The sequence below is a fragment of the Nelumbo lutea genome, chromosome 2 (assembly GCF_056320005.1).
Source record: "Nelumbo lutea isolate HS-2025 chromosome 2, American lotus-T2T, whole genome shotgun sequence".
In the NCBI taxonomy this organism is placed as follows: Eukaryota; Viridiplantae; Streptophyta; class Magnoliopsida; order Proteales; family Nelumbonaceae; genus Nelumbo; species Nelumbo lutea.
The window spans coordinates 56,744,174-56,769,147 of NC_142685.1; the positions used below are offsets into that span (position 1 = coordinate 56,744,174).

Consider the following 24,974-nt stretch of genomic DNA (forward strand, 5'->3'; position numbering starts at 1 on the left):
TGGAGATGAGGTAGTGTGGCGGCTTTGCATAGGCTGGATGATATGTGTGAGAGGGAAGTGAGATGCAGACTGTGACATGATATGGATCTGCTTGTCTATTTTCAAATATGCTTTTTATTCCTTGTTTTCCATATGAAGTAACTTATAATACTGAACTTGCTAAGATACAAGAGCACTTGCTGCTCACCTAGTGATGATGGAGTGGGGTTGATTTTCTGATATTGTGGTCGGATTCAACTTTATTTGGGCTTCACACCTAATTGCTCTGGCCAAGGTGCATTGCAAAAATAGGTAGAAGGTTGTCTCCTCACTGTTATTACAAAAAGTGCACATTTGGTTTTGACCCCCTATGAGTCCATCCATACTTCATTTAGGTTTTGGCCCCTCTTATAAAAATTTTTCTGGCTCCACCCCTGTGAATACATAATATTAAAAATATGATAGCTTATTTCTTATTAACTTATTATATTTTTATTTTCATATTTATTATGTAATTATTATAGTATAGGTTAACCCATTCAATCTTTCTTTTTTTGTAACAACCTGTTTAACCTCGCCCTTGATGATTAAACAGCTGATCCATCATTTAAGTGATGTTTGGCATCCAAAAAAGCGACGCCATGTTGGAGCCACATGGGATAAAGAAGAATCAATGATTTTCAATCAGTTTAGTTCGTTGACTTTTGAGATTTTTGGGAAATCGACAAAAAAGTCTTGAAATTGATGAATTTATCTATTTGATTGGTTGATTTATGCGATTTTTAGGAAATTGACAAACAAAAAAGAAGATACCTGAAATCGGCCCATCTTGAGGATCACATTTTCCGTGATTCCCCTATTTTTAGGTGATTTTGATTTTTTGAGGATAATATGACATTTGGCATGTCTCCATGGTAAGGCTGATTCAAAAGAAAAATAGTCACCCTTGGGAATCAAGAGTCCGGATCTACTCTTCACACAATGCACCTCAAACCAACCTCATAAGCACATCTCACCATGTATTGGGGAACATCTCATGTACTTAATGTATTATTATTCATGGGAGATGTTCCCAATACATAATAGGATGTGTTTGTGAGGTTAGTGTAAGATGCACTATGTGAGATAAACCAAGTATTCTTACAATTTTTTCAGATATCACATCTTTCTGGATAATCAACAAGGAGGAATCATCATTGATGCCAAACATGACATTAAAGAGAAAAACGAGTCCGTTTCCATGTCTGTTATAAAAAAACATGGTTAAGTGTCAAAATGGGACCATGCGTGTGTTTTGAATTCAAAATGATTCAAATGATCGGGAGTTCATGCGATTCAATACTGACGCACCTACAGAAAATCATTGACTTTATGAGATCTTTTTCATCAATAAAATCGGCGGTAAATAATTTTTGAGTAATCTATTTTATTTGCGCAATGCTAATATACAACAACAAAAAAAACTTTTTTCCCAATTAGAAAAGGAGAAGGAAAAAAAAAGTGTAAATTTCTTAAACTATCCTTATAGTTTAGCTAATTGACTAAGTATACCTTTATTGTTTGACTCTTGTCTAATGTTACCCTTATTGTTTCTAACAATTGGCTAGCTCTACCCTTATCGTTAGCATCCGTTAATATTTCGTCACACGTGATATATATTTTTTTAAAACCCAATTTTATTCTTCATCCCTCTCCCTCTCCCTCGTTCTCCTCCTTCATTGTCTTCTTCAAGAGAGCCACTGACACCTCCTACCAATCTGCCAATGAAAACCCAGAAGCTCCACTCTGTGGTGAAGAAAATATTCGTTTTGATGGCAAAAAGAGTTATCCCTCTTTTTATTAGTTCTCTCCAACCCTCAATCTCACTAGAGACGGCTCCCCACAGAGGCAAATCCACTCTGTAGGGTTCAAGAATGGATGTGAAAGGGTTGGTGGCACTGAAATAGTGGCGAGAGGGAGAACAATTAAATTGTTCATTCGGATGATAGTTCACCTGCTAATGTTTTTAAACCCTAACTAGGGTTTGACTATAATACACAAAAACTTACAACTAATCAACCAAATTCGGCTGTGTGATAACCTCTTTTATTATACTGGTTGATTGGCCGCAAGTCTTTTCGGCATCCAAGCTAACTTAATTAACACAAAGATGATAGCGGCAAAAACCACAATCTAAGCTAACTCTTTCTCTTTCTTTACTTAAATAACAAAAACACACAGAGATAAAGGGGATTTCAATATCTTCGAGCATCTAGTATGTATGTGCGGGTTTAACTATCAAATGGGATAAAATTTTCACAAATTAGATTCAACAAAAGAATTGCACAAATCAATGGCAATACAATCATATTTTTATCCATTCTTATAGTTTGAGTTGTAGATTCTGATGCTGCTCGATCCGAGGTGGTGCACGAACCAAGAAAGGCAGTCAAATAGTCCTTGCCAACAAGGCGGGGCCGAGGTGGTAGGGCAGAGCCATGCTTCAAGAGTTGTGATTAAGAAAGTACCTCAGAGGCCCGAGGAGTTATCCTCGGGTAGATACTCTGACACTCAAGTTAGTAGAAGGTGATTAAGAAAGTAACAGTATGGGTGCTTGAAGTTGGAATCCTTTACCTTGAGTGGGAGATACTTTTTTATAGCTGAAGGTCCGTGTCTTGGTCAGATTAGGCTTCTAGGGTTGCTAGGATGAGGTTAACCGCCGAGGTCTTTGGGATATAGTCCTATTCCCCAATGGAGTTTTCCTCCTTCCTCCTCCTATCCTTGGTCGTGTTTATCCGTGTGACGTGTAGCTAACATGGCTGAGAGGATAAGATGAGGGGTTACGATAATAGCATAGCACAGCTACGACCACGGAGTCGATGTATGCCACGGAGTTGGCTGGGCCACGCTGACGTAGTTGGGGATGACTGGGCAGCCACATGTCATCTAAGGCCAGCTTAACCATGACCCGAACACCACTCCCCCAGTTCTGAAGTCGAGGAATGAAGTGGTCGGATGAGGTGTAGCACGATAGGGTGCTTTGTTTCTCGGTTGAGGAACTCCAAGTTGAAGTCCTGGTTGAACGTTTTGTCTGCTTCATATTCCTCGGCGCTTGGTAGAACTTGTCATCTGCGTAATGTGGGTTGTGGCCGAGGAGTTCTTTGATCGTCAGCTACGGAACTTCGAGAATTCTAATTTTGGAATCCGAACACCACTCCCTCAGTTCCAGTGTCAAGGAGATAAGTGCTTGGTCAAGGCATTGCATGGTCGTTTACCATGGTCCGGTGTCGAGGAACTAAGTTGGGCTTCGAAGTTTGGGCTCCTCTAATGCTCGGTTATGCTGCGTCGCAAAAGGGCTTTTTGTTCTTCGGCTGAGGAACTTGCACTCAAAATTTTGGAATCCGAACACCACTCCCCTAGTTCCGAAGTCGAAGAGTGGAGTGCTCGGTTGGGATGCAACATGGGCTCTTTTGATTGGGGTTTGTCGTTTGGTGTCTTGAGGAGACTCAAGGGGTTGGTTGGACCGGCGATCTTGGGCAGACCATGGAGGTCTATAGATTTGGTTGGATCGGCGTTTCAGGGCGGACCGATGTAGTTAAAGCCTTTACGTTGCTTGTTAAGAACGTCGCTTCGGTTCTCGAGGTCTCATGCGTGCGGTGACAGTCATGTCGATTGGTCTTGCTGAGCTTCGTCAGAGAGACGCTTGATCTCCACTATTGATTTGACTTCTATTTGCGCTTTTAGGGGTTATAAGAAGGGGAGGAAGGGCATTTCTCCTTCACCATTTGCGAGAGAAATTGTTTAGATAGCTCAACAAGGAGTTGTTGGCATTGCTCGGCTCTTGCTTGATTCCGTGGCTTCAAGTTTGGTAAGACGTCTTCCCTATTTTCCCATTCCTCTTCTTCTAATTCTTGTGGCTCCAACTATGAGTATGAGGTCAGGGAATTTGAGGCTACCGAGGTTGGTCCTTATAGAGTGGAGGTAGAACTTCTCGAATGGGCTATTCGTTAATTTGGACCACCCCCTGCATTTTGACTCCCGAGAATATGGCTCGGATCCGGGCCATGTATGACATCCCCGAGGCATTCGGTATGAGGTGTCCACAGGCCGACAAGAGGCCAACAAATGCTTGGTCGGGCAAGGTATGCGTGTACAAGAGCAGCTTGGAAGCCAGGATAAGGTTTCCCTTGGATGAAGGGGTAGCTGGGGTGTTTGAATGGTACTGGGTGTTGCTAGCGCAACTGATGCCGAACTCTTTTAGATTTTTGTTCGGCCTTATGTCGTATTGCACTGTTCGCGATATCGAGTTAACCCTGTGCATGGTGAGCTATCTCCTCCATCTGAATCTTCACCTGTAGGGCTACTATTATTTCTCGGCTAGGAAGAGTATCAAAGTGTTGGTCGGGGCCCCATCCTCTGTGAAGCATTGGAAGGAGGAGTTCTTATTTGTACATTGTCTTGGGGGCCTACCTTTCCCGACCACGTTGCAAAAGTCGAGGACTAAAGTGCAGCAGCCCAAGTGGCACAGGCTTACCAGGGAGGAGAGGTCGGGCTTGAGCATGATTCATGAGATTGATGTGGTGGTGTACACATGCTTTGAGATGTTGATGCTCACAATATTGATGCGTAGAGTGGCCAGTCTGTCTTGTTGCTTCGGTTTATCTGTTGAATCCTTCTCTCTTTGAACCTATACTTACTCAGTTATGATTCTGCGGTGCAAGTGTGGAAATGGCAAGCGAGGAAGATATTGTCCACCGAAAGAAGGAAAACTAGTTGAGGCGAAGGGGGGGTGCGCGGTCCCAACCCCGTCTGAAGGTGGTCCCGCCGTTGAGGTCTTCCAAGAGAGCATCTGGACAACAGAAGAGGGCTCGACAACGGGATGATGATGAAGACATGGTAGTGGTGGAACTTAAAGTTTATTGGGCTATCGTTCCTCCTCTACAGATGGAAGTGGGGGGCAGTAGCTTTGCCTACCACAGTCTGTCCCGAAGACGGGCTCAAGATGGTTGGGGTGCTTGAATAGCTTCTCCGTGGAATCATGACGGCATCCATTACCCGGAAAGCCGGGGAAACTAGAAGCGGTTCCTTAGAATGCTCACTCATCTGGGCCGCGGCTTAGGTTAGTTTGAACTTATTTTTGTTGTTTTAACTAAGTTTCTTCATGGTGAAATTGTTTCTTGGCCGCAGAACACGTGCTCGACAATTGCTTTAGTGGACCGCCTTCGGAATCTACGGGGCATGTACGAGAGAGCACTCTGAATACTTGAACCTGAAGGCTCAACTGGTTGAGCTTCGGGCAGCTGGGGAGCGGATAGCTACGCTGGAAGCAGAGGTGGCTGAGCTGAAGGGCTAGATAGGCGAGCAGGAGAACGTCGTTCGTAGCTTGAAGCAACAACAGATCACTGAGCTGAAGGTAGGGAGAGAGCGGCTGAAGCAGGAGGCCACCGAAGCGGTGGTCACTCAGTTCAAGAGCTTGGTTGAATACTGACAAGAGATGGACGAGTACGCCTCGAGCTCCTTTGAGGCGAGGTTCAATGCCTTCCAGAGGAGGGTGCTGCGTCACTGTCTGGAGCTGGCTGACGTTGCATTGGCTTGGCGTGCGTATGATGATGAGACCTCGCCCGCCTCGGGCAACCTTGTTGCTGATGAGGGCGATGTGGACGAAGATGGGGAGGAAGGAAAAGTGGCCACAGATCCCCTCACCGAGGATTGAGTTGCCACGAGATTTCTTATGTTTTCCTATTGTTGTTTTCTTTTTGTAGTAGCTCGGTATGCCAAGCTTGGAATCATGTATCGACAGAGTTAACATAATGAAAATGTGCCCTTTTTGTTCTGAACTTGCATACCACTCGTCTCTTTCTTCTTCTCTTCTTTTTTTCTTTGCCAGCTGGGTTCCTCGATCTTGTCGTGACTAAGGTCTAGAGTTGGCCGAGATCTTTAGTCTCCGGTTAATGGGGCCGGAGTATGTTCCAAGCTCTCATCTTCAGGATGCTCAGTTACTGGTCTCGAGAGCTTTTCGGCTCTTTGAGGGCTGGCTGTTGCTTAGCTAGCTCTAGTTTGACTGTTAGTCAGTGGGTGTGTGGAGTTTAACGACCACCCTCAGGTCCCGATGGGCGGGGACGTTCTTCTCCATTTTTCAGGCCATGGACAGTCGATGCAGTTTGCTTGGTCAATAATGATACGCTGCCGAGCTACATGTCACAGGCTCATGCCATTCAAAGATCAGCCGAGCCAGTGTTGTGTGCTGAGCTAAGCGTGTGTTGTGTGGCGAGTGTTGCGTGGCCTGTGATGTGCGGCGTGCATGATGGGAGAACAATTAAACTGTTCATCTGGATGATAGTTCACCTGCTAATGTTTTTAAACCCTAACTAGGGTTTGACTATATTACCACAAAAACTTACAACTAATCAACCAGATTCGGCTGTGTGATAACTTCCTTTATTATACTGGTATCTAAGCTAACTTAATTAATATACAGATGACAATGGTAGAAACCACGATGTAAGCTAATTCTTTCTTTTTCTTTACTTTAATAACAAAAACACACAGAGATAAAGGGGATTTCAATATCTTCGAGCATCGGGTATGTATGTGCGGGTTCAACTATCAAATGGGATAAAATTTTCTCAAATTAGATTCAACAAAAGAATTGCACAAAATGGCAATACAGGTAGATTTTTATCCATTTTTATAGTTTGAGTTGTAGATTCTATAATGGGAGACAAATATTAAACTAAAAAAAAAAGGCTAGAGGGAGAGAGAACGAAGGGTATTGAAAGATGAAGAGAGAGGCTAAATGTGGATAGATCCGCCACTGCTATGGTGCGGCAGCGGTGATGAAACAAGGGCGAGAGGGAGAGAAAACGAAGGGGATGGAGAGAGAGGTCAGATGTGGAGGGGTTCGTTGCTTCGCAGCAATGGCAGTGATGAAACAAGGGCAAGAGAGAGAGAGAGGGGGGGCATACGTGGAGGGGCTACCATCGCCACCACTACAACTTGCTGCATTGGCGGTGATAAAACAAGGGCGAGATGTAAAGAGAACAAAGGGGACGGGGAGAGAGAGAGAGACCAATGTTGTAATGCATCTATTCAAAGCTCTCCCCACATATTTGCATTTGTTCAAAGATCCTCCATACCTGCCCACCTCATCTTAGATGAAGGAAATCAGATCTGAACTGGGCGGTGAAGACAAACCAAGGAAGATGAAGAAGAATAAGAGGCAATTTGAGCTAAGGGCAAAACGGGCATTTCAATCCTTATTATTAACGGTAATGGTAATTTTCTAAGGGCAAAACGGGCATTTCAATCCTTATTATTAACGGTAATGGTAATTTTCCGAAATAATAATGGTAGTATTAGACAATAATGAAATAATAGGGGTATAAAATGATAAAGGTAGTTTAAAAAAATTGCCCAAAAAGGATTCCCCACTTTCTTCGGAAACAAGAAAAAGAGTCGGATGTTATAAATACTCGATCCAGCGCTCAATCTCCTACATTGTTCATTGATTTCTCTTCTCTCGCCAGTCTCATCCTCCTTGAATCTCGAAAATGAGTAACCAAGCTGAATCCTCTGACTCGTAATGACCTCCTACTCTGACCTCTACTTGTTTTTGCGATCGATTCGTCCCTTCCCCCTTTTTATTTCGTTATTTTTTAGTTATTTTTTTTTTTTGGATTTTGGTTGAATTTATCGGGTTCTGATTGTGGGTTTTTTGAATTACAGTAAGGGATCCAAGAGGGATTTCAGTACTGCAATCCTGGAGCGTAAGAAATCTCCGAATCGGCTTATTGTCGATGAAGCAGTCAATGATGACAATTCGGTGGTCTCTTTGAATCCCGAGACAATGGAAAAGTTACAGCTTTTCCGTGGAGATACAATTCTCCTTAAGGTAAAATTTCTATCGAGCGTTCTGTTTTGTTTTGGTTCTTATAGAAGGTTGGGTTCTTAGGGTTCTTTGTTGGTAGAAGTTTGGATTCGGAAGTTTATGTCATGTTTTTAAGGTTGAGAATGGTTAATGAGGGATAAGGTGATTTTTATGTTAGGGCATTCAAAAAACTAGGGCTACTTGGGTTCGGCAGTTCTACCAGATTGGGTTGTGCTCGCCAATGTTGATTATAGGGGTTCATTGGGGTGAGATTCTACCAGATTGGGTTGTGCTCGAGAAAGTTGATTATAGGGGTTCGTTGGGGTGAGATATTGGCTTAAGTATTGTGGTGGAATCATGTATAGTTCTTAAGATCTATGGTGAAGGAGTTTCTTTTAGGGTTTTCGGAAATTTCTATTAATTCTTTGTTCTCGTCCTCTGATTCTGTTAGTTTTGACATCATGGAAACATATAAAAGATGACATCATGGAAGGGTTTCAAAGCAGTTAGGTCTTTGCATCTTCAAATGCAACGTTTTTCAATAGTCACATTGTAGGTTTCCAGAATTCTTTTGGCATTTAGTTGGTCTGGACAAAACACCTGTACCTAAAAGTTAAAGATTTTCAGCATAATAGTCTATAGATATGATAGTCCAGCTCTGTTAGGGATGGTGAGCTTTCTTTCAATTTAGCTTCAGGAATGTGGGATTGAGAATCATGGTAATTAGCTGTATATTTGTTTGTTTATGTTTTTAGGGTAAGAAAAGACGGGATACAATCTGCATTGCCCTTGCTGATGACACATGTGAGGAACCAAAGATCAGGATGAATAAAGTTGTTAGGTCAAACCTGAGAGTCAGGCTCGGTGATGTTGTTTCTGTGCACCAATGCCCTGATGTCAAATATGGGAAGCGTGTGCACATATTGCCTGTGGATGATACCATCGAAGGCGTCACTGGAAATCTGTTTGATGCATATCTGAAGCGTGAGTTTCTGAACTGCTAGCAAAATAACTGTATTTTCTTCCTGTTCTCTTGAGTGCATGTCATTTACCTGCTTTTATTTGTCTTACCTGTGACTATGAAATTCTAGACACATTTACATTTTTCTACTTATGAGAAGCTTCTTTTATGCCTAGTTTGACAAAAGAACTAGATTTGTAAGACTTTTGAGGGATGTGTAGTTTAACTACAAGGTAGTTTTTGCAGTGAACTATTTTTGTAATCTCTCCTGTTCTGGGCATGCATTACGTACAATGTGCATGCACATGTGATTTTCTAGTGCGATGTTAAATTGACTCTCTATCAGGAAATTTTATCATATTTGATTTTGAACAGAACTTCCATTCAAAAGTAGATAATTTAGTTTCTTGCTATCCCTGATTATTATATTAGATATTGACAGTCATAAAGAAAAGTTGTTGATAGGAAGCCTTTTTCTTCTTAACCATTCTGGTGCTTAGTCCATCTGCCTGTCTTTCTTGAGAAAAACCAGAAACATGAAGCTCCTGTCATGTTCTGCTTTGTCACAAAGAAAAAAAAAAATGATTTTTCTGGTTAACTTGGTTCTTCAAAGTGAAAAAGAAAGTTCATTTTCTCTTCTGATTTGAGTGGTTGCATTTGCAGCTTATTTCTTGGAAGCATATCGTCCGGTCAGGAAAGGGGATCTCTTCCTTGTTAGAGGTGGAATGAGGAGTGTTGAATTTAAGGTTATTGAGACTGACCCAGCAGAGTATTGTGTGGTTGCTCCAGACACAGAGATCTTTTGTGAGGGAGAGCCAGTAAGGAGGGAGGATGAAGATAGGTTGGATGAAGTAGGTTATGATGATGTTGGTGGAGTCAGAAAGCAGATGGCTCAAATACGAGAGCTAGTGGAACTTCCACTAAGACACCCACAGCTTTTCAAATCTATTGGTGTGAAGCCACCAAAAGGAATTTTGTTGTATGGCCCTCCAGGTTCTGGGAAGACATTGATAGCTAGGGCTGTTGCTAATGAGACTGGTGCTTTCTTCTTCTGTATTAATGGACCAGAAATTATGTCAAAATTAGCTGGAGAGAGTGAAAGTAATCTCAGGAAGGCATTTGAAGAAGCTGAAAAGAATGCACCCTCTATTATCTTTATTGATGAAATTGATTCCATAGCTCCAAAACGAGAGAAAACAAATGGAGAAGTGGAACGGCGGATTGTTTCTCAGCTCTTGACACTTATGGATGGATTGAAGTCCCGTGCTCATGTTATTGTTATTGGGGCTACAAATCGGCCTAACAGCATTGACCCAGCTTTGAGAAGGTTTGGAAGGTTCGATAGGGAAATTGATATTGGGGTTCCAGATGAAGTTGGACGATTAGAGGTTCTTCGTATTCACACAAAGAACATGAAACTCTCTGAAGATGTAAGCCAATGACTAAACCTTGTATCTGCTTGAGTATGTATCTTTCCTTGTTCATATTTGTCAGCGGTTCTATTTAGTTATTGTTATGGTTCCTCTGTGCAGGTTGATTTGGAAAGGATTGCCAAGGATACACACGGATATGTTGGTGCTGACCTTGCAGCTCTGTGCACTGAAGCTGCTCTTCAGTGCATCAGAGAAAAGATGGATGTGATCGATTTGGAAGATGAATCAATAGATGCTGAGATTCTCAACTCAATGGCTGTTACAGATGAGCACTTCAAGACTGCTCTTGGATCAAGCAATCCCTCAGCTCTTCGTGAAACAGTGAGTACAGAGTTTCTAAATGACTTGGGATTTCTGCTTTGAGGTATGTATTCTTCTTTCAGATTGTTTTTGGAAGTACCTTAACCTGATTGTTTGATGGGCAGGTTGTTGAAGTACCTAATGTCAGCTGGGACGACATTGGTGGCCTTGAAAATGTCAAGAGGGAGCTCCAAGAGGTAGCGATAAGTCAAATAGCAGGCCTACATTCGTTTCTTTTTGCAATTGCACTGTAGGGTTCTTATTTATACTTTGTTTTTTTTTTTTTTAATGTTCTATCTGTTTTGCAGACCGTTCAATATCCTGTGGAGCATCCTGAGAAGTTTGAGAAGTTTGGTATGTCACCTTCCAAAGGAGTCCTTTTCTATGGTCCCCCTGGTTGTGGGAAAACACTTCTTGCCAAAGCAATTGCAAATGAATGCCAAGCAAACTTCATCAGTGTCAAGGGTCCTGAGTTGCTCACAATGTGGTTTGGAGAGAGTGAGGCCAATGTACGAGAGATTTTTGACAAGGCTCGTCAATCTGCACCCTGTGTTCTCTTTTTTGATGAGCTCGATTCAATTGCTACACAGGTTAGGGTTTCCCTCACTAAATGTCCTCGATTTGTTATGCTTTGTTTAGGCATGTTTCCTAATTCTTTGATTATAACTGGCAGAGGGGAAGCAGTGTTGGGGATGCAGGAGGTGCTGCTGATAGGGTTCTGAACCAACTTCTGACCGAAATGGATGGCATGTCAGCAAAGAAAACAGTTTTCATAATTGGTGCCACCAACAGGCCTGATATTATTGATCCTGCACTTCTCCGGCCAGGTCGTCTTGACCAGTTGATCTACATCCCTCTGCCTGATGAGACCTCTCGCCACCAGATTTTCAAGGCCTGTCTGAGAAAATCACCTGTTTCAAAAGATGTGGACTTGAAGGCACTTGCGAAGTACACACAAGGTTTTAGTGGAGCTGATATTACAGAGATATGCCAGCGGGCATGCAAGTATGCCATTAGAGAGAACATTGAGAAAGTAAGCTCATTATCACTCTGCTTGCTTATGCATATGAGTTCTTGTTTGACCAAGGCATACTCAAGTTTGAAATTTGGATGGCCTTTCATGATGTCAATCCCTTATAGTCTCTATAGAACGGTTTCAAATGGGGCTCTATTCCAATCCAGATTGATAATAATACTCGTATCTGTAACTCAAATGGGTTTTATTCATGCAGGATATAGAAAGGGAGAGGAGGAGAAGGGAGAACCCTGAGGCAATGGAAGAGGACGCGGAGGATGAAGTGGCGGAGATCAAGGCAGCTCACTTTGAGGAGTCGATGAAATATGCACGCAGGAGTGTAAGTGATGCAGATATCCGCAAGTACCAGGCATTTGCTCAGACATTGCAGCAATCAAGGGGTTTTGGCAGTGAGTTCCGTTTCTCGGAAGCTGGAACCGGTGGTGCTACTGGGTCTGACCCATTTGCAGCTTCTGCTGGTGGTGGGGCTGATGACGACGATCTTTACAGTTAGATACTCATACTCTGTTTCATTTTCAAGTTCAATTACTCAAACGTTATGTATACCTGTTGTTTCCCTGGAATCTGAAGGATGGTTGATGGGAGGTGGTAAAGCTTTTATTGGATGGTTAGGTTAGGTTGGGCATTGGCCAGTTTAATACTTTTTATTTTGTTATTTTTATATTTTTATTTAAGAGGAACCACCATGTAGACGAGGGAATTCAGATTTCAGAACGGTCATTTCATTAAGGGGTCCATCTTCTATCCCGAATTCGATCGACATTCTCGCCTCAGAAAAAAAAAATTTATTTGGTATATATTTCTTTTAATTTTCTGGTTAAATTAGCTGTCATCTTTTTCTTTCCCTTTCGAGTGACAACGGTGGTGTTTCAGAGTTGTACTGGTTGTTTTCTTCGTCCTCCCTTTTATCATCAACACTTTTATTTTGTTCATTTTTCTTTTCTTTACTGTTGTAAACACCACCTAACAGTGGTACGTACATTTGAGGTTTTTATTTTAGGGGCGCGGTTGCTGATGATGATCTTTTTTTATTTTTTTATTTCCTTTTGGTAGTGATTATGAGCTTTTCCTCATTGATTGAATTACTCTTTGTTTGCGCCTATTTTCTCATTGTAAAAAGTCTTGCAAAATCTTGCAATTAATTTCTTACGATCAAGGTTCACAATATCAATACATATTGGCCTATATAGAGAGTGTATCGGGGTTTTGACCGATTCAGGATGTTGGTGTACTTTAAGCCGAGTCCTCTGAACTGGATTTCAAAAAGCAACCAAAAAAAAACCGTTGTTGTCCAATATGCTTCTTCTTTTAACTTTGCTTACTAGTGTTCTTTTCTAAAAAACTAAAAATTGATGTCTTCCTATTTCCTTTTTAGGAGTGTATGCCGGGAAGATAGAGAGACGGGCAGGCTGTTGCCTATGGGGAAGAAAATAACAACAGGGGAGGAAAGAGGAAGGGAGATGAAGGGTAAAAATGGGGTTATGAAAAAAAACTAATAGGCATGTGAAGTCACCCTAAATGTTTTTTGTGTGACATATGTACAACATAGATTGATATTGATACCATTAATTAGGCATCAATACATATATTTTCAATGTGTATGTTACTATGTTATACATAAGTCACATTTTATGATACTCAAAAGAAGATTTATAATTAATTTATACAAATAAGGCATTGTAAAATAATTAAATATAATAAAAAATAATATAAATAAATATGATAAAATTATAAAAATCATTAAAGCAAAAAAAAAATAATTTAAGCAAATCTAATATATCAAAATAATTATTAATTATTAATATATATAAAATAATATTCTAATAGATTTAATAAAAATTAAATCATATAAGCCCCCACCCTTACCGACATATCAACTTATATTGAAGCTCACCCTCCTTTTTTTTTTTTCTTTGAAACTGGTTTAGAGGGGTCGATCTAAAGTTGGTCTATCCCCTGAACTAGGTCACACTCCAATACGACCTCTATAGGGGCATATCATTAAGCCCCCAATAGGTACCCTATACTTTAGGCTGAATGCCAATTTAGTACCCAAACTTTAAAATGCGACAATCTAGTACCCAACTTTCATTTTGCAACAATTTAGTATCCGACGTTAACTCATCATCAGTTAGTACCATCACGTGATATTAGGTGTGGGTTAAATATTTTTGAACTACCAAAAATAACCTTTCTGAAAAAATTCTGACCATTTTACCCTTTTCCCTTCCTATTTCCCTAATCCCCTTTTCTCTTCAATCTGTGTTGGGAGAACGAGAGAAGAGAGGAGACTTCACTCAACTCCCCTTTAGTCTTCAATCTGTGTTGAATGAACGAGAGAGGAGAAGAGATTTCACTCAACTTCGACCTTTCTCTTCATTTCGAGAACGCCCATTTCATCCCTTTCTCTTCAAACTTGGTTGAAGAAACAACAGAGGAGAGGAGACTCGGTTGTTCACGTGCAACCCCTAAAGGATGTATCAAACCATGTCTCCTCTCTTCTCTCTTCAAACTCGGTTGTTCACAATCAACGTGCCTGAGGAAGCTATTGTTGCTTAATGGAAGAAGAAGAAGAAGATGAAACAGGAAATTCGATGCGCATGGAAGTAGAACCAGAGCTAGCAACCGAGCTACTAGCACTCGCAGTTGCTGTTGTGGTTGTTGAGAGCATCAACCTATACTCCTCCTCCATCCTCTCCAACATCCCCTTCAACAATACTTCCATCTTCCTCCTCAAATTCTCCACCTTCAAGGAATTCTTTCTTATCAAAATCAATAAATTAATTCAAATCAAGTATTTATCATTAATGGAGATCAACCACAGAGTACATTAAGAACAAAAAGCTGCTTACATGAAGCACTGCAAATGGAAATGAACAGAAGAATAATCAATTAATGTAGAAGGAGAACTGAAAAGAAAAACAAAGTTAGACGAAGGAAGCTGTTTAGAATCAATAATGAATCTTATGTCTGCGAACCAAGACTTTCTATCTGAAACAAAGCACTCCTTGGTCTTACAATTCTTACCGATCATCAAACTGGCTTTTGCCATTTCTTGAATCTCCTGCACACATTTTTCCTCTGATATTCATCTAGTTTTTCTAATTGTCTTTGAAGAATTGTTGCTTGCTTATCGAAATTAATACACTTGTGGAACTCGAAATCCTTAATGCACGAGCTTCTCTGGAGCTCTTCCAGTTTCTCCTTCAGATCTTTGATTTCCTCTTCCAACATAACACTGACGCTTTTTCCTTCATACAACTTCTTTTTCCCCTATAAAAGAAAGAAGCCGATCAAAAACATTGGAAATGGATTCGGTCGAGGTAGAAAATAAGTGCAAGATTTAAACAACGAGATCCAAACAACAATGAGAAAAAAGGCGAAAAGAGATCAATGATTCTATTGCAGATCGAAGTGTATGCTCCATCTGAACGCGATTCTTCTCCAGCTTTTTCAACCCAACCTCTGTTTCGTTTCTCAAAAAATTACACAATCTCTACCTGTAACTTCCACTTCTCGTCTTCAAAGTCCCTACTACATCTCCGACTATCCATCATCTCTGTATACTCGTAGTCATCAACTCTTTCTCTTGTCTCACGATCTCCAATGTTCAAGAGAACAATAGGAACAATGAGATAGAAAGCTCGCTCTTGATCAAGCAGATTTTCAAGTGTTCCATACTTGTTAAGGTGAGAATCCAATTCCTTAATGCTGATCGATTTTCAGATTTTCAAGTGTTTCATATGTGTTAAGGCGAGAATCTGATTCCTTAATGCTGATCGATTTTCCTTTGAGTTGTCTAGTGGTAGCTCTCTGGTGAGTTCTTCTGGGTAGGTGGAGGATTGTAGGGCTAGGTGGCAGCAGAGGATGCCATTTCGGTCTCCGTGTTCTTGACATTGTCCTTCTCTCAGTTGTTCACGTGCAGCCCCTGAACGAGAGAAGAGAGGAGAGTTCACTTGACTCCCCTTTAGAGTTCAATCTGGGTTGAACGAACGAGAGAGAGAGAAGAGACTTCACTCAACTCCGACATTTCTCTTCATTTCGAGCACGCCCATTTCATCCCTTTCTCTTCAAACTTGGTTGAAGAAATTACAGAGGAGACACAACAAGAGTCACCTTCTTCAGTAACAACTGAATAAAAAAGGAGACGCAACAATGTTCCAACGACAACAAGAGTTGTCTTCTCTGGCAACAACACTTGTTTCTTCCATTTCAACTTTTCCGGCATCACGTTGGAGTGTCAATTTCAACTTTTCCGGTGGTGCATTCGCTTGACATCACTGGCGTGAGGAATTGGTTTTTGGAATCTTAGGTAACTACAAGTGCGAAGAGTGGTTCCCATGCATTGGTTGAAATAGCTAATGGGTAATTAATTATTTTTGTCTTCTAACTGACAATGAGTTGATGCCGGGTACTAAATCATCGCAAAATGAAAGTTTAGATACTAGATTGTCGTGTTTTAAAGTTTGAGTATCAAATTGGCACTCAGCCTACAGGTACCTATTCTAAGAATTGATTGCAGTTCAACTCAAATGTTCAACATTAACTTGAACAAATAACGATTATACATGATGACAAATTTGTTACAGTAACCAGACAATGATCACTAACCGTAAAGTAACTATTATCTAGATATTAACTAAATGCTGAGGTGGAAAGCTGAAAGAATATTAAATTCCTTATTGGTCATCTGTGCTATTACGTCCCCTTAAATTGAGCTCTCCATTAGAGACGCATAATTTGGAGCAAAAATGATTGCGGGGAAGTGCTTTAGTGAGAACATCTGAAAGTTGATCTTTGGTACAAAATGTATTTGACATCCAAATTATAACTGACCACCTTGTCACGAACAAAATGAAAATCCACGTCTAAATGTTTGGTTATGGAGTGGAAGATAGATTTAGCAGTCAGGTGGGTGGCTCCTACATTATCACAGCACAAAATGGGAGGTGTGGGGAGAAATATACCCAAATTTCCAAGCAAAGATTGAATCCATGTTAATTCAATTGTTGCGGCGGCAAGAGAGCGGTAGTCCGCTCCAGTAGAAGATTTGGCAACAATGCGTTGCTTACGAGAAGCCTAGGAAGTATGATTGGGCCCGAGAAAAATAGAATAACCACTAGTGGATTTGTGATCATTAATGTTTCCACCCCAATCCACATCTGGATAAGTAGAGAGTTGGAGAGTAGAGGAAGGTTGGAACTAAAGCCCAAATGTCGAGGTGGACTTTAGATAGCGAAGCAACCTTCTTACAGCAGTCCAATGTTCTGTAGTGGGTTTGTGCATGAATTGTGAGTCTTGATTAACCACAAAGGCAATATCGAGACGAGTAACTGTTAAGTATTGCAATATACCACAATGCTCATGGAAGTAGATGGATCTAGAAGAGTAGAACCAGATGTAGAAAGTGTAGTTGATGGAGACATGGGTGTTGATACTCTGTTGGATTCTAGCATCTTAGATCGCGTAAGAATATCCAAGATGTATTTATGCTGATGAAGAAGAATACCTTTGGAGTTGTATGAGACTTCAACACCAAGAAAATAATGTAAATTGCCCAAGTCACGTAAAGGAAAGGTGGATGCTAATAAGTTAATGAGATGCTGGACTGCATCATTGTTATTGCCAATAACCAGTAAATCATCAACATTTACTAGAAAATAAATGATGAGATTGTCATTTCGGTAAATGAATAAGGAATAATCAGTTTTGGAGCCAATAAATCCCAGTCCAAGCAAGAAGCCACTGAGGTGTTGAAACCAAGCTCAAGGGGCTTGTTTCAAACCATACAATGAGCGTTTGAGGAGGCAAACATGAGATGGGTTATGAGAATCAACAAATCCTGGGGGTTGTGTCATAAAAACCTCTTCCTCTAAATATCCATGTAAGAAAGCATTGGAAATGTCTAACTGTCGAATTGTCCAATGAGAAGAAATGGCAAGTGAGAGAATTAATCGAATGGTTGTAGGTTTCACAACGGGGCTAAAAGTTTCTTTGAAATCAACTGCAACACATTGATGAAAGCCCTTAGCCAGCAAGTGTGCTTCGTAGCATTCAACACTCCCATTAGGGTGACGTTTAATTTTGAAGACCCAATGCAATCATCCACATTATGCCTGGGGCATGGTGGAACTAAGACCCAAGTTCCATTTTTTATAAGAGCATTAAATTTATCAATCATGGCTTGACGCCACTTAGGATCCTTGGCAGCTTGTGTAAAACAAGTGGGTTAAGCTTCTTGAGTAGTGCAAGCTTCTGAGAATATGACTTTAGCATGCCAAGTCTCATTACGGGAATGGGTAACCATGTGATGCCGAGGTGGTGGTGTTGGTGCTGTTGTAGATGGCACTAAATCAACAGAAGAGGGAGATGTGTTTGTCAAGGGATGATCATCATGCGATGAAGAACAAGGAGATGTATCCTTGTGCTGATGAAGAAGAACAAAGAGTAGTAGCTGGGTTGGAAATAGGAAAGATAAAAGTACCTGAATCAATTGGTGTAGAAAAAACATTAGGAGGTGATGCTCTTGCACAAGGAAAAGCGTATTCATAAAAAATTGCATGTCGAGAGATATACATGCGTTTTGAGGATAGATGATAACTCAAATAACCCTTATGTGAAGGGTTTTATCCTTAAAAAAGACATGCAAGGGAGCGGGTATCCAATTTATTCTTGCTATATGGTCTCAGCCATGGATAAACAGTGCAACCAAAGATCTTGAGAAATCTGTAATTTGGAATCTCAGCGAATAACTTCTCATATGGTGAGAAATAATGCAATAACTTTGTAGGCAACCAGTTGATAAGAGAAATTACTACTATAAAGGCATAACTCCAGAAAATAGAAGGCATGGAGGCTTGTTGTAGGAGATCTAAACCTGTTTCAACCACATGATGATGTTTATGCTCTACAGCCCCATTCTGTTCAAGGGTATGAGGGCAAGAAACCCTATGCAATATACCATCGTCAGCCAAATAGTTGGAGAGAGTCTGATGCTCCCCTCCCCAGTTTGGTTGAACTGCTTTGATCTTACAACTAAAATAATGTTCAACCAGTTTTTGAAAGGTAATGAAAACATGAGTCTCATTAGATTTACGACGAAAAGGATATATCCATGAGTATTTAGAATAGTCACCCACAAACAACACATAATAGTGAAAGTCATCCATAGAAGAAATTGGGGCTGTTGTAGATGAGCACTTCAAGACTATTCTTGAATCAAGCAATCCCTCACCTCTTCGTGAAACAGTGAGTACAGAGTTTCTAAATGACTTGGGGTTTCTACTTTTAGGTATATATTCTTGTTTCAGTGAAAGCCATCCATAGAATAGTCATCCACAAACAACACATAATAGTAAAAGCCATCCGTAGAAGAAATTGGGGCTGGTCCCAAAACATTAGTAAAAATTAATTGTAATGGCATGGTACTCAGTGAATTACTAGAAGGAAGAGACAACCTATGACTTTTACTAGTGTGGCAAGCCTCGCAAAGAGAACGACCACACTTATTTACATATGGTAAATGATGACAATGAAGAACACTTTTGATTGTATTACATGCTACATGACCAAGTCAATAGTGCTAATGTTGAAGACTAACACATTCTCCTGTCATAGCATATTTATTTGATGATGGTTGTGTGATCTTGTCTACTGAGAGCTGATAAAGACCATTCTTACTCGAGGTGTGAGCTAGTTCCTTCCTTGTCTCCCAATCGTTAATCACAAAATAAGTTGGATGAAATTCAAAACACACATTATTGTCATAGGTAAATTAAATTGTTGGACGGATAAAAGCTTTTTCTTGATTTCAGGAACCAAGAGAATGTCCTTCATAAGAAAGGATGATGAGAAGAAGAAAATCAGAGGAACCAATATGAGATATCATCAAACCTGCACCATTACCGACAAAAATTTGTTCGGGGCCTTGATATTCTGAATGGATAGAATGATTGTTCGGTGATTGGAGGCTCCAATATCAGGATACCAGACATGACTGGAGGAATTGTAATGAGGAGTAGTGGCCGAATTGGATTGCATATCACCTAAGAAGGCGTGGTTATAACGTTAAGGGCAATACACAACAATGTGCCCGGGCTGCTTGCAAAGTTGACAAAATATACGACGTGGGAAGTAACCATCATTATTTCACTTTCCATTCTTGTTAGTGGTGCCATGCCCTTGACCCCTGTGCATATTTAGAGATCCAAAATGATTATAATTTGGCTGACGGTAAGAATTACCTTGTGGTGGTTTACCTCTATTCTTAGAGCTATTGGTTCCACTCCCTTGTTGAGTTTTAGTTGCAGCATTCACAGAAACATTAGGAGGATCAGATGGAGTTTGCAAGTCATTTTGTCGAATCTCATGACTTATGATCATACCACAAAAATCATCAAATGTAAGTATGTTAGTATTGGTTGAAACTATACTTGTGGTAGTGGAGTTTCCTTTAGCCATTGAAAACTATGAATTAGGTTAGTGCTTTGATACCATCTAAGAATTTATTGTAGTTCAACTCAAAAGTTCAACATTAACTTTAACAAAGAACGATTACAAATGATGACAAATTAGTTACAGTAACCAGACAATGATAGTAACTATTATCTAGATAATAACTAAATGCTGAGGTGGAAAACTAAAAGAAGATGAAATGCCTTGTTGGTCATCTGTGCTATTACCTATCCGGAATTTTCCCTTCTTTTTAGCATTTGTTTGACATCGTTGCCATTGCTCCAAAAAATGGTGCCACATCGGAAAAAATGGTGCTCCAGGAAATAGGCATTTGTTTGGAACCATTTTTTCATAAAAACGGTGCTCCAATCCACGCCTTGGAAATTGGGAAGGCATGGTTTGGAGCAACACCAAATTTGGCGTTTCTTGGAGCTGTAGCTCGTTGTTGCCAACAAGGATGTGAGGTGGTAGTGATGTGGCACTGGATAATGGCTACCGGTGCTGAGGAAATGTCTTGGAGAATTAGTACCAAATATAAAAAGTTGTTGTTGATCCAGGAAATGTCCTACTTGGCAGTAACGATTTCAAACAAACAAAAAAAAAAAGATACTGTTTTCTCAGAAAACAGTGATTCCAATTCACACATCAGCAACACCATGTATCTGTATCATCAATGCTAAACATATACTTGATATAGTGATTATGAGCTTTTCCTTCGTGATTGAATTACTCTTTGTTTTCCCTTATTTTCTCCTTGTAAAATTTCTTGCAAAATCTTGCAATTAATTTCTTACGAGCAAGGTTCAAAATATCGATATGTATCGGTCCCTACAGAGGATGTAACAGGGTTTTAACCAGGATCTTAAACCAGTCCTTCTTAATCGAATTTGAAAAAAAAAACTAAAAAAACCTACCGATATTTTGAACCTTGTTTACGAATGCTCCTTGTAAAAAAACTAAAAAGTGATGTCTTCCCATTTCCTTTTTAATTCTTGGGGTGCATGCAGGGAAGAGAGAGAGAGAGAGAGAGGGGGGGGGGGGAAGGCTATTGGCTAAGGGGAAGAAAATAAAAACAGGAGAGGAGAGAGGAAAGAGGAAGGGAGAAGAAGGGTAAAAATGGGGTTATGAGAAAAAAAATAATCGAAATGTGAAGTCACCTAAATGTTTTATGTGTACATAAATTGATATCGATACTATTGATTAGGCATCAATACATATATTTTCAGTGTGTATGCTATATACATAAGTCACATTTTATAATAATCAAAAGAAATTTTAAAATTAATTTATACAAATAAGGCATTATAAAATAATTAAACATAATAAAAAATAATATAAATAAATATAATAAAATTATAAAAATTATTAAAGATAATAAAAAATAATTTAAGCAAATCTAATATATAAAAATAATTATTAATATATATATATATATATATAATATTCTAATAGATTTAATAAAAAATAAATCAAATAAGCCCCTGAGACCCTACCCCTACTGACATATCGACCTATATTGAAACTTGCCCATCTTTTTTTTTCTTTAAAGCTGATTCAGAAAAATGGATTTTAGGCTGGTCTATCCCCTGAACCAGGTCACACCGATACGACCTTTGTAGGGGCGTATCATTAAGCGCCTGATATGTATCAAATTTTGAACCTTGGTAGTAGTGTCTTTGTGAAATAAAACTGATAAATGGGGCATTATTGTCCATTTTTCTCAAAGAGAATAGCGTAATCAAATTCTATGATTTAATTACAACTCCTTTCCAATTAATGTGACTCACAGTCTACTTGAATGGGTTGGATCTGATGGATACATTTCTATCACTATTACAGTGCAATTCAACTGCCAGTCTGCCGCCATTAACGAAATGGTAGTTAACATTTCAATTTTCAACACGTGAAACCCATACAGTAGGACGAGAAAACCTTGTTTCCACATGTTCGACATAATGTCTGAGACGACCTCGGAGCCTTTCTAACAACGTAATTTTTTATATGCGACAGGTGAGGTGGCAGCCCAAATGGATCGTTCGATTCCTTTCCTCCGTGGCACCAGTCATACCATGAGGTTACACGTCCCTGCCACGTTATCAAGACGTGTCCCTTTCACAGCCTTGAAATGTCAAATTAAGTGGTCCAATACATAGACGTGTCCCTTTCCTCCGGTTTTTAAAACCATGTTTTTAATGCACTGTTGACTCGATTAATTGAAAACCATCGTCTGACTTTGATTTCGGGTCTGGTTCTACTAAAACCCAATAATTGGTAAAAAATGTTGATGTAGTAAAAATGATCTAACCTCGGTAGTTCAATTGTTTACCCATTTGACCTGGTCGAGTCATGGGTTAGGGATTTCACTCCCATGTTTGATTAAGATGATCTTTTTTTGGTAGCTTTTTGAGATTTATGTATTTTAAGGCCATGTTATTTTTGTTAAAAACTCTTTTTTGAATATCAAATTATAATTTTTAATATTTTTTATAAATAAAAAATTAAAATATAAATTAAAAATAAAGTGATCTTTTTATATATATATATATATATATATACTGCATCTAAAAAATAATTATACATTTTTAATGATAAAATTGTTTATACATACTTATACATGTTTATATATATATATATATATATATATATATATATATATATATATATATATATATATATATATATATATTTATATATTGGTTTAATGATGTGGATCGGTCTGACCTGTTTGACTCAGATGGACGAACCAATGACCCACAGGCCGCAACCCAGAGGAAAAAGCAGATCAGCCTCCGAATTGGTAGGATTTGGATCCAAAATTCCAAATACATGCCACAATCCATTGATATTCAACCTTTCGTTGCATTGATTTGTTTAGGCTCTGTTGGAAGGAGTACAAACACAAATATGCAGATTGCAAAACCTTATATTTTGTATGTATTTACATTGTACATATTTGCATTTGTACTCTTCCCGAACTCAGCCTGAACAAAAATAAAAATAAAAAAGTTCTACTGTAATACTGAAAAAATATAATACTAAAAAAATTTACAACTAATAAACCAACATCATATAAAAAAGAAGTAACCAAACATGTAAATTTTCATCAAAATCACGCGGGGTTGTGATTGGTTAAAGCGCATCATAGATTTTTCCAAAATAAAAAGTCCAATATTTAAGAGCTGTTTTGGACTTTGGAGTGGCCTTACACAATACCTTTATTATTGGTAATTTAGTATTGATTATTTTGTGGACTCTCTCTCTCTCACTCTCTCTATATACATGTAAGTGACTCAGTTAATATTGATTATTTTGTGGCCTCTCTCTCTCTCTGTATACATGTAAGTGATTCAATTTTTTGTTGACGTGCAACCCATTTAACCCACCGTTTTCACGTGATGAACTAAAATATGAATCATCCATTGGGTGGTGGATCTATGGGTTAAGGGGTATCCAACTGTCAATTGGATCGGCTTTAAATGGATTGGCTGGACCACATGGAGTCATCTTCTCACGGGACAGTTCAGATCTTCCATGTAGAAATGCCAGCGGGTCAGATTTGGTACAGGTCTGGATCATCCCAAACTCGAACCGACCCAACTAAATGAACTTGGGTACTGAATAACCAAGGCTATTTGTATAAATGTTTCATGATATCAAAGAACTTTGACCAATCAAAAGCCCCCATGAATTGTAATATGCTAGCGGGATATCCCTGGTTGTGGCTAGGGGTGGCAATTTCATATCCAACCTATTGAACCCACCCAATCTACTCAATCCTATCGATTTATTTAACGGGTTGCAAATGGATTGAATCACTTGTTGGGTCAATTTAAACAGGCTGGGCTGGGTCAGGTTGTTGGTGTTTATTGAGTTAACTCTGCTGCTGGATGATTTGGTATTAACATAAGGGAAAATTCCCTATCACTACCCTGTATTTTAGTTTGAGTGACATTTTGGTATCTGAACTCATTGAAACTTTTGAAATGCAACAATCTAGTATCTGCTGTTAATGGACCGTCAGTTATGTATATTATGTGACCTCGTATATAATTTAAAACTTCTAAAAATATCAAAATTACCCTTGGAAATAAAACACAATGTTCATCATCTTCTTCCTTAAGAAGATGAAACAGAGCTAAAGCTCTCAACAGTCCAGACCGTTGTTTCATGACAAAAACACCCTTGATTGATGAATTAAATTCACACTGTTATCACTGATGAATTACCTCAATGGTTATGGGTGTGAATACGAACAAATTGGTGAAATTGAAGGTGGAGGAAGAGATCAGAAACCCAAGCTGATATCTTTCTGCTACGAGGTCTCTCTATTGAGTATTTCTTTTTGGTTTTTTGTGCTATTATACACTTGTTGTTTGAGTTAACCTGTATTCGTTGTTCAGAAAACTCCAACCATTAATGGGAAGATAAAGTCTTCTTGTGATTGTGACTTTGGATCTGCAAGGCAAACCCAAGGCACGAGGCTGTCTTCTTCTTCCATGCGAATCTTCTTCTTCATATGGACAAAAATTCTAAAGCCCTCATGTTCTCATCTCTGTTCTCAAATTCAGACCTTGCTCCCTCGATCAATAACAATTGTAGTTTACCCCTGTTTTGGCAGGCCAAATGGAAAAATAAAATAGAGAACTATAGAACAAATAAGATCTCAATATCAAATGAACTGTTCATGAGGTGCTCTGTTCTATCAAGTTTCTTTTTCGTCATCGATTTTGCTACTTGCATCGGATTAAATTAGGGGAAATGATAAGTGAGAATCAGATTTTAGTATTGGTAGGAGATGCCTTGGCCTTAGGCTTCTTCAGTCTAGGCAATTCTACCAAGGGATATCTCCGTATATGGTACAATAACATTTTCATGTCGGTACTGCAAGTTCTCGGCTCAGGAGTAATCCTGAGCGAAGTCAAGTGGCAGATGCATCAGTACTGAGATGAGGAGCTAAGCATAAAC

General features: G+C 39.4%; 1 protein-coding gene across 1 annotated transcript; it reads left to right on the forward strand.

The window, feature by feature from the left end:
- The first annotated feature begins 7,355 nt into the window (after window positions 1–7,355).
- Window positions 7,356–12,350, forward strand: LOC148870885 (cell division cycle protein 48 homolog). The gene is made up of 9 exons (XM_088969230.1): window positions 7,356–7,537; window positions 7,684–7,849; window positions 8,581–8,809; window positions 9,450–10,216; window positions 10,319–10,540; window positions 10,645–10,716; window positions 10,828–11,109; window positions 11,193–11,552; window positions 11,752–12,350. The coding sequence occupies exons 1-9, from the start codon at window positions 7,509–7,511 to the stop codon at window positions 12,046–12,048; spliced, it is 2,424 nt and encodes an 807-aa protein (XP_088825356.1). The 5' UTR covers window positions 7,356–7,508; the 3' UTR covers window positions 12,049–12,350.
- Window positions 12,351–24,974: the final 12,624 nt, after the last annotated feature.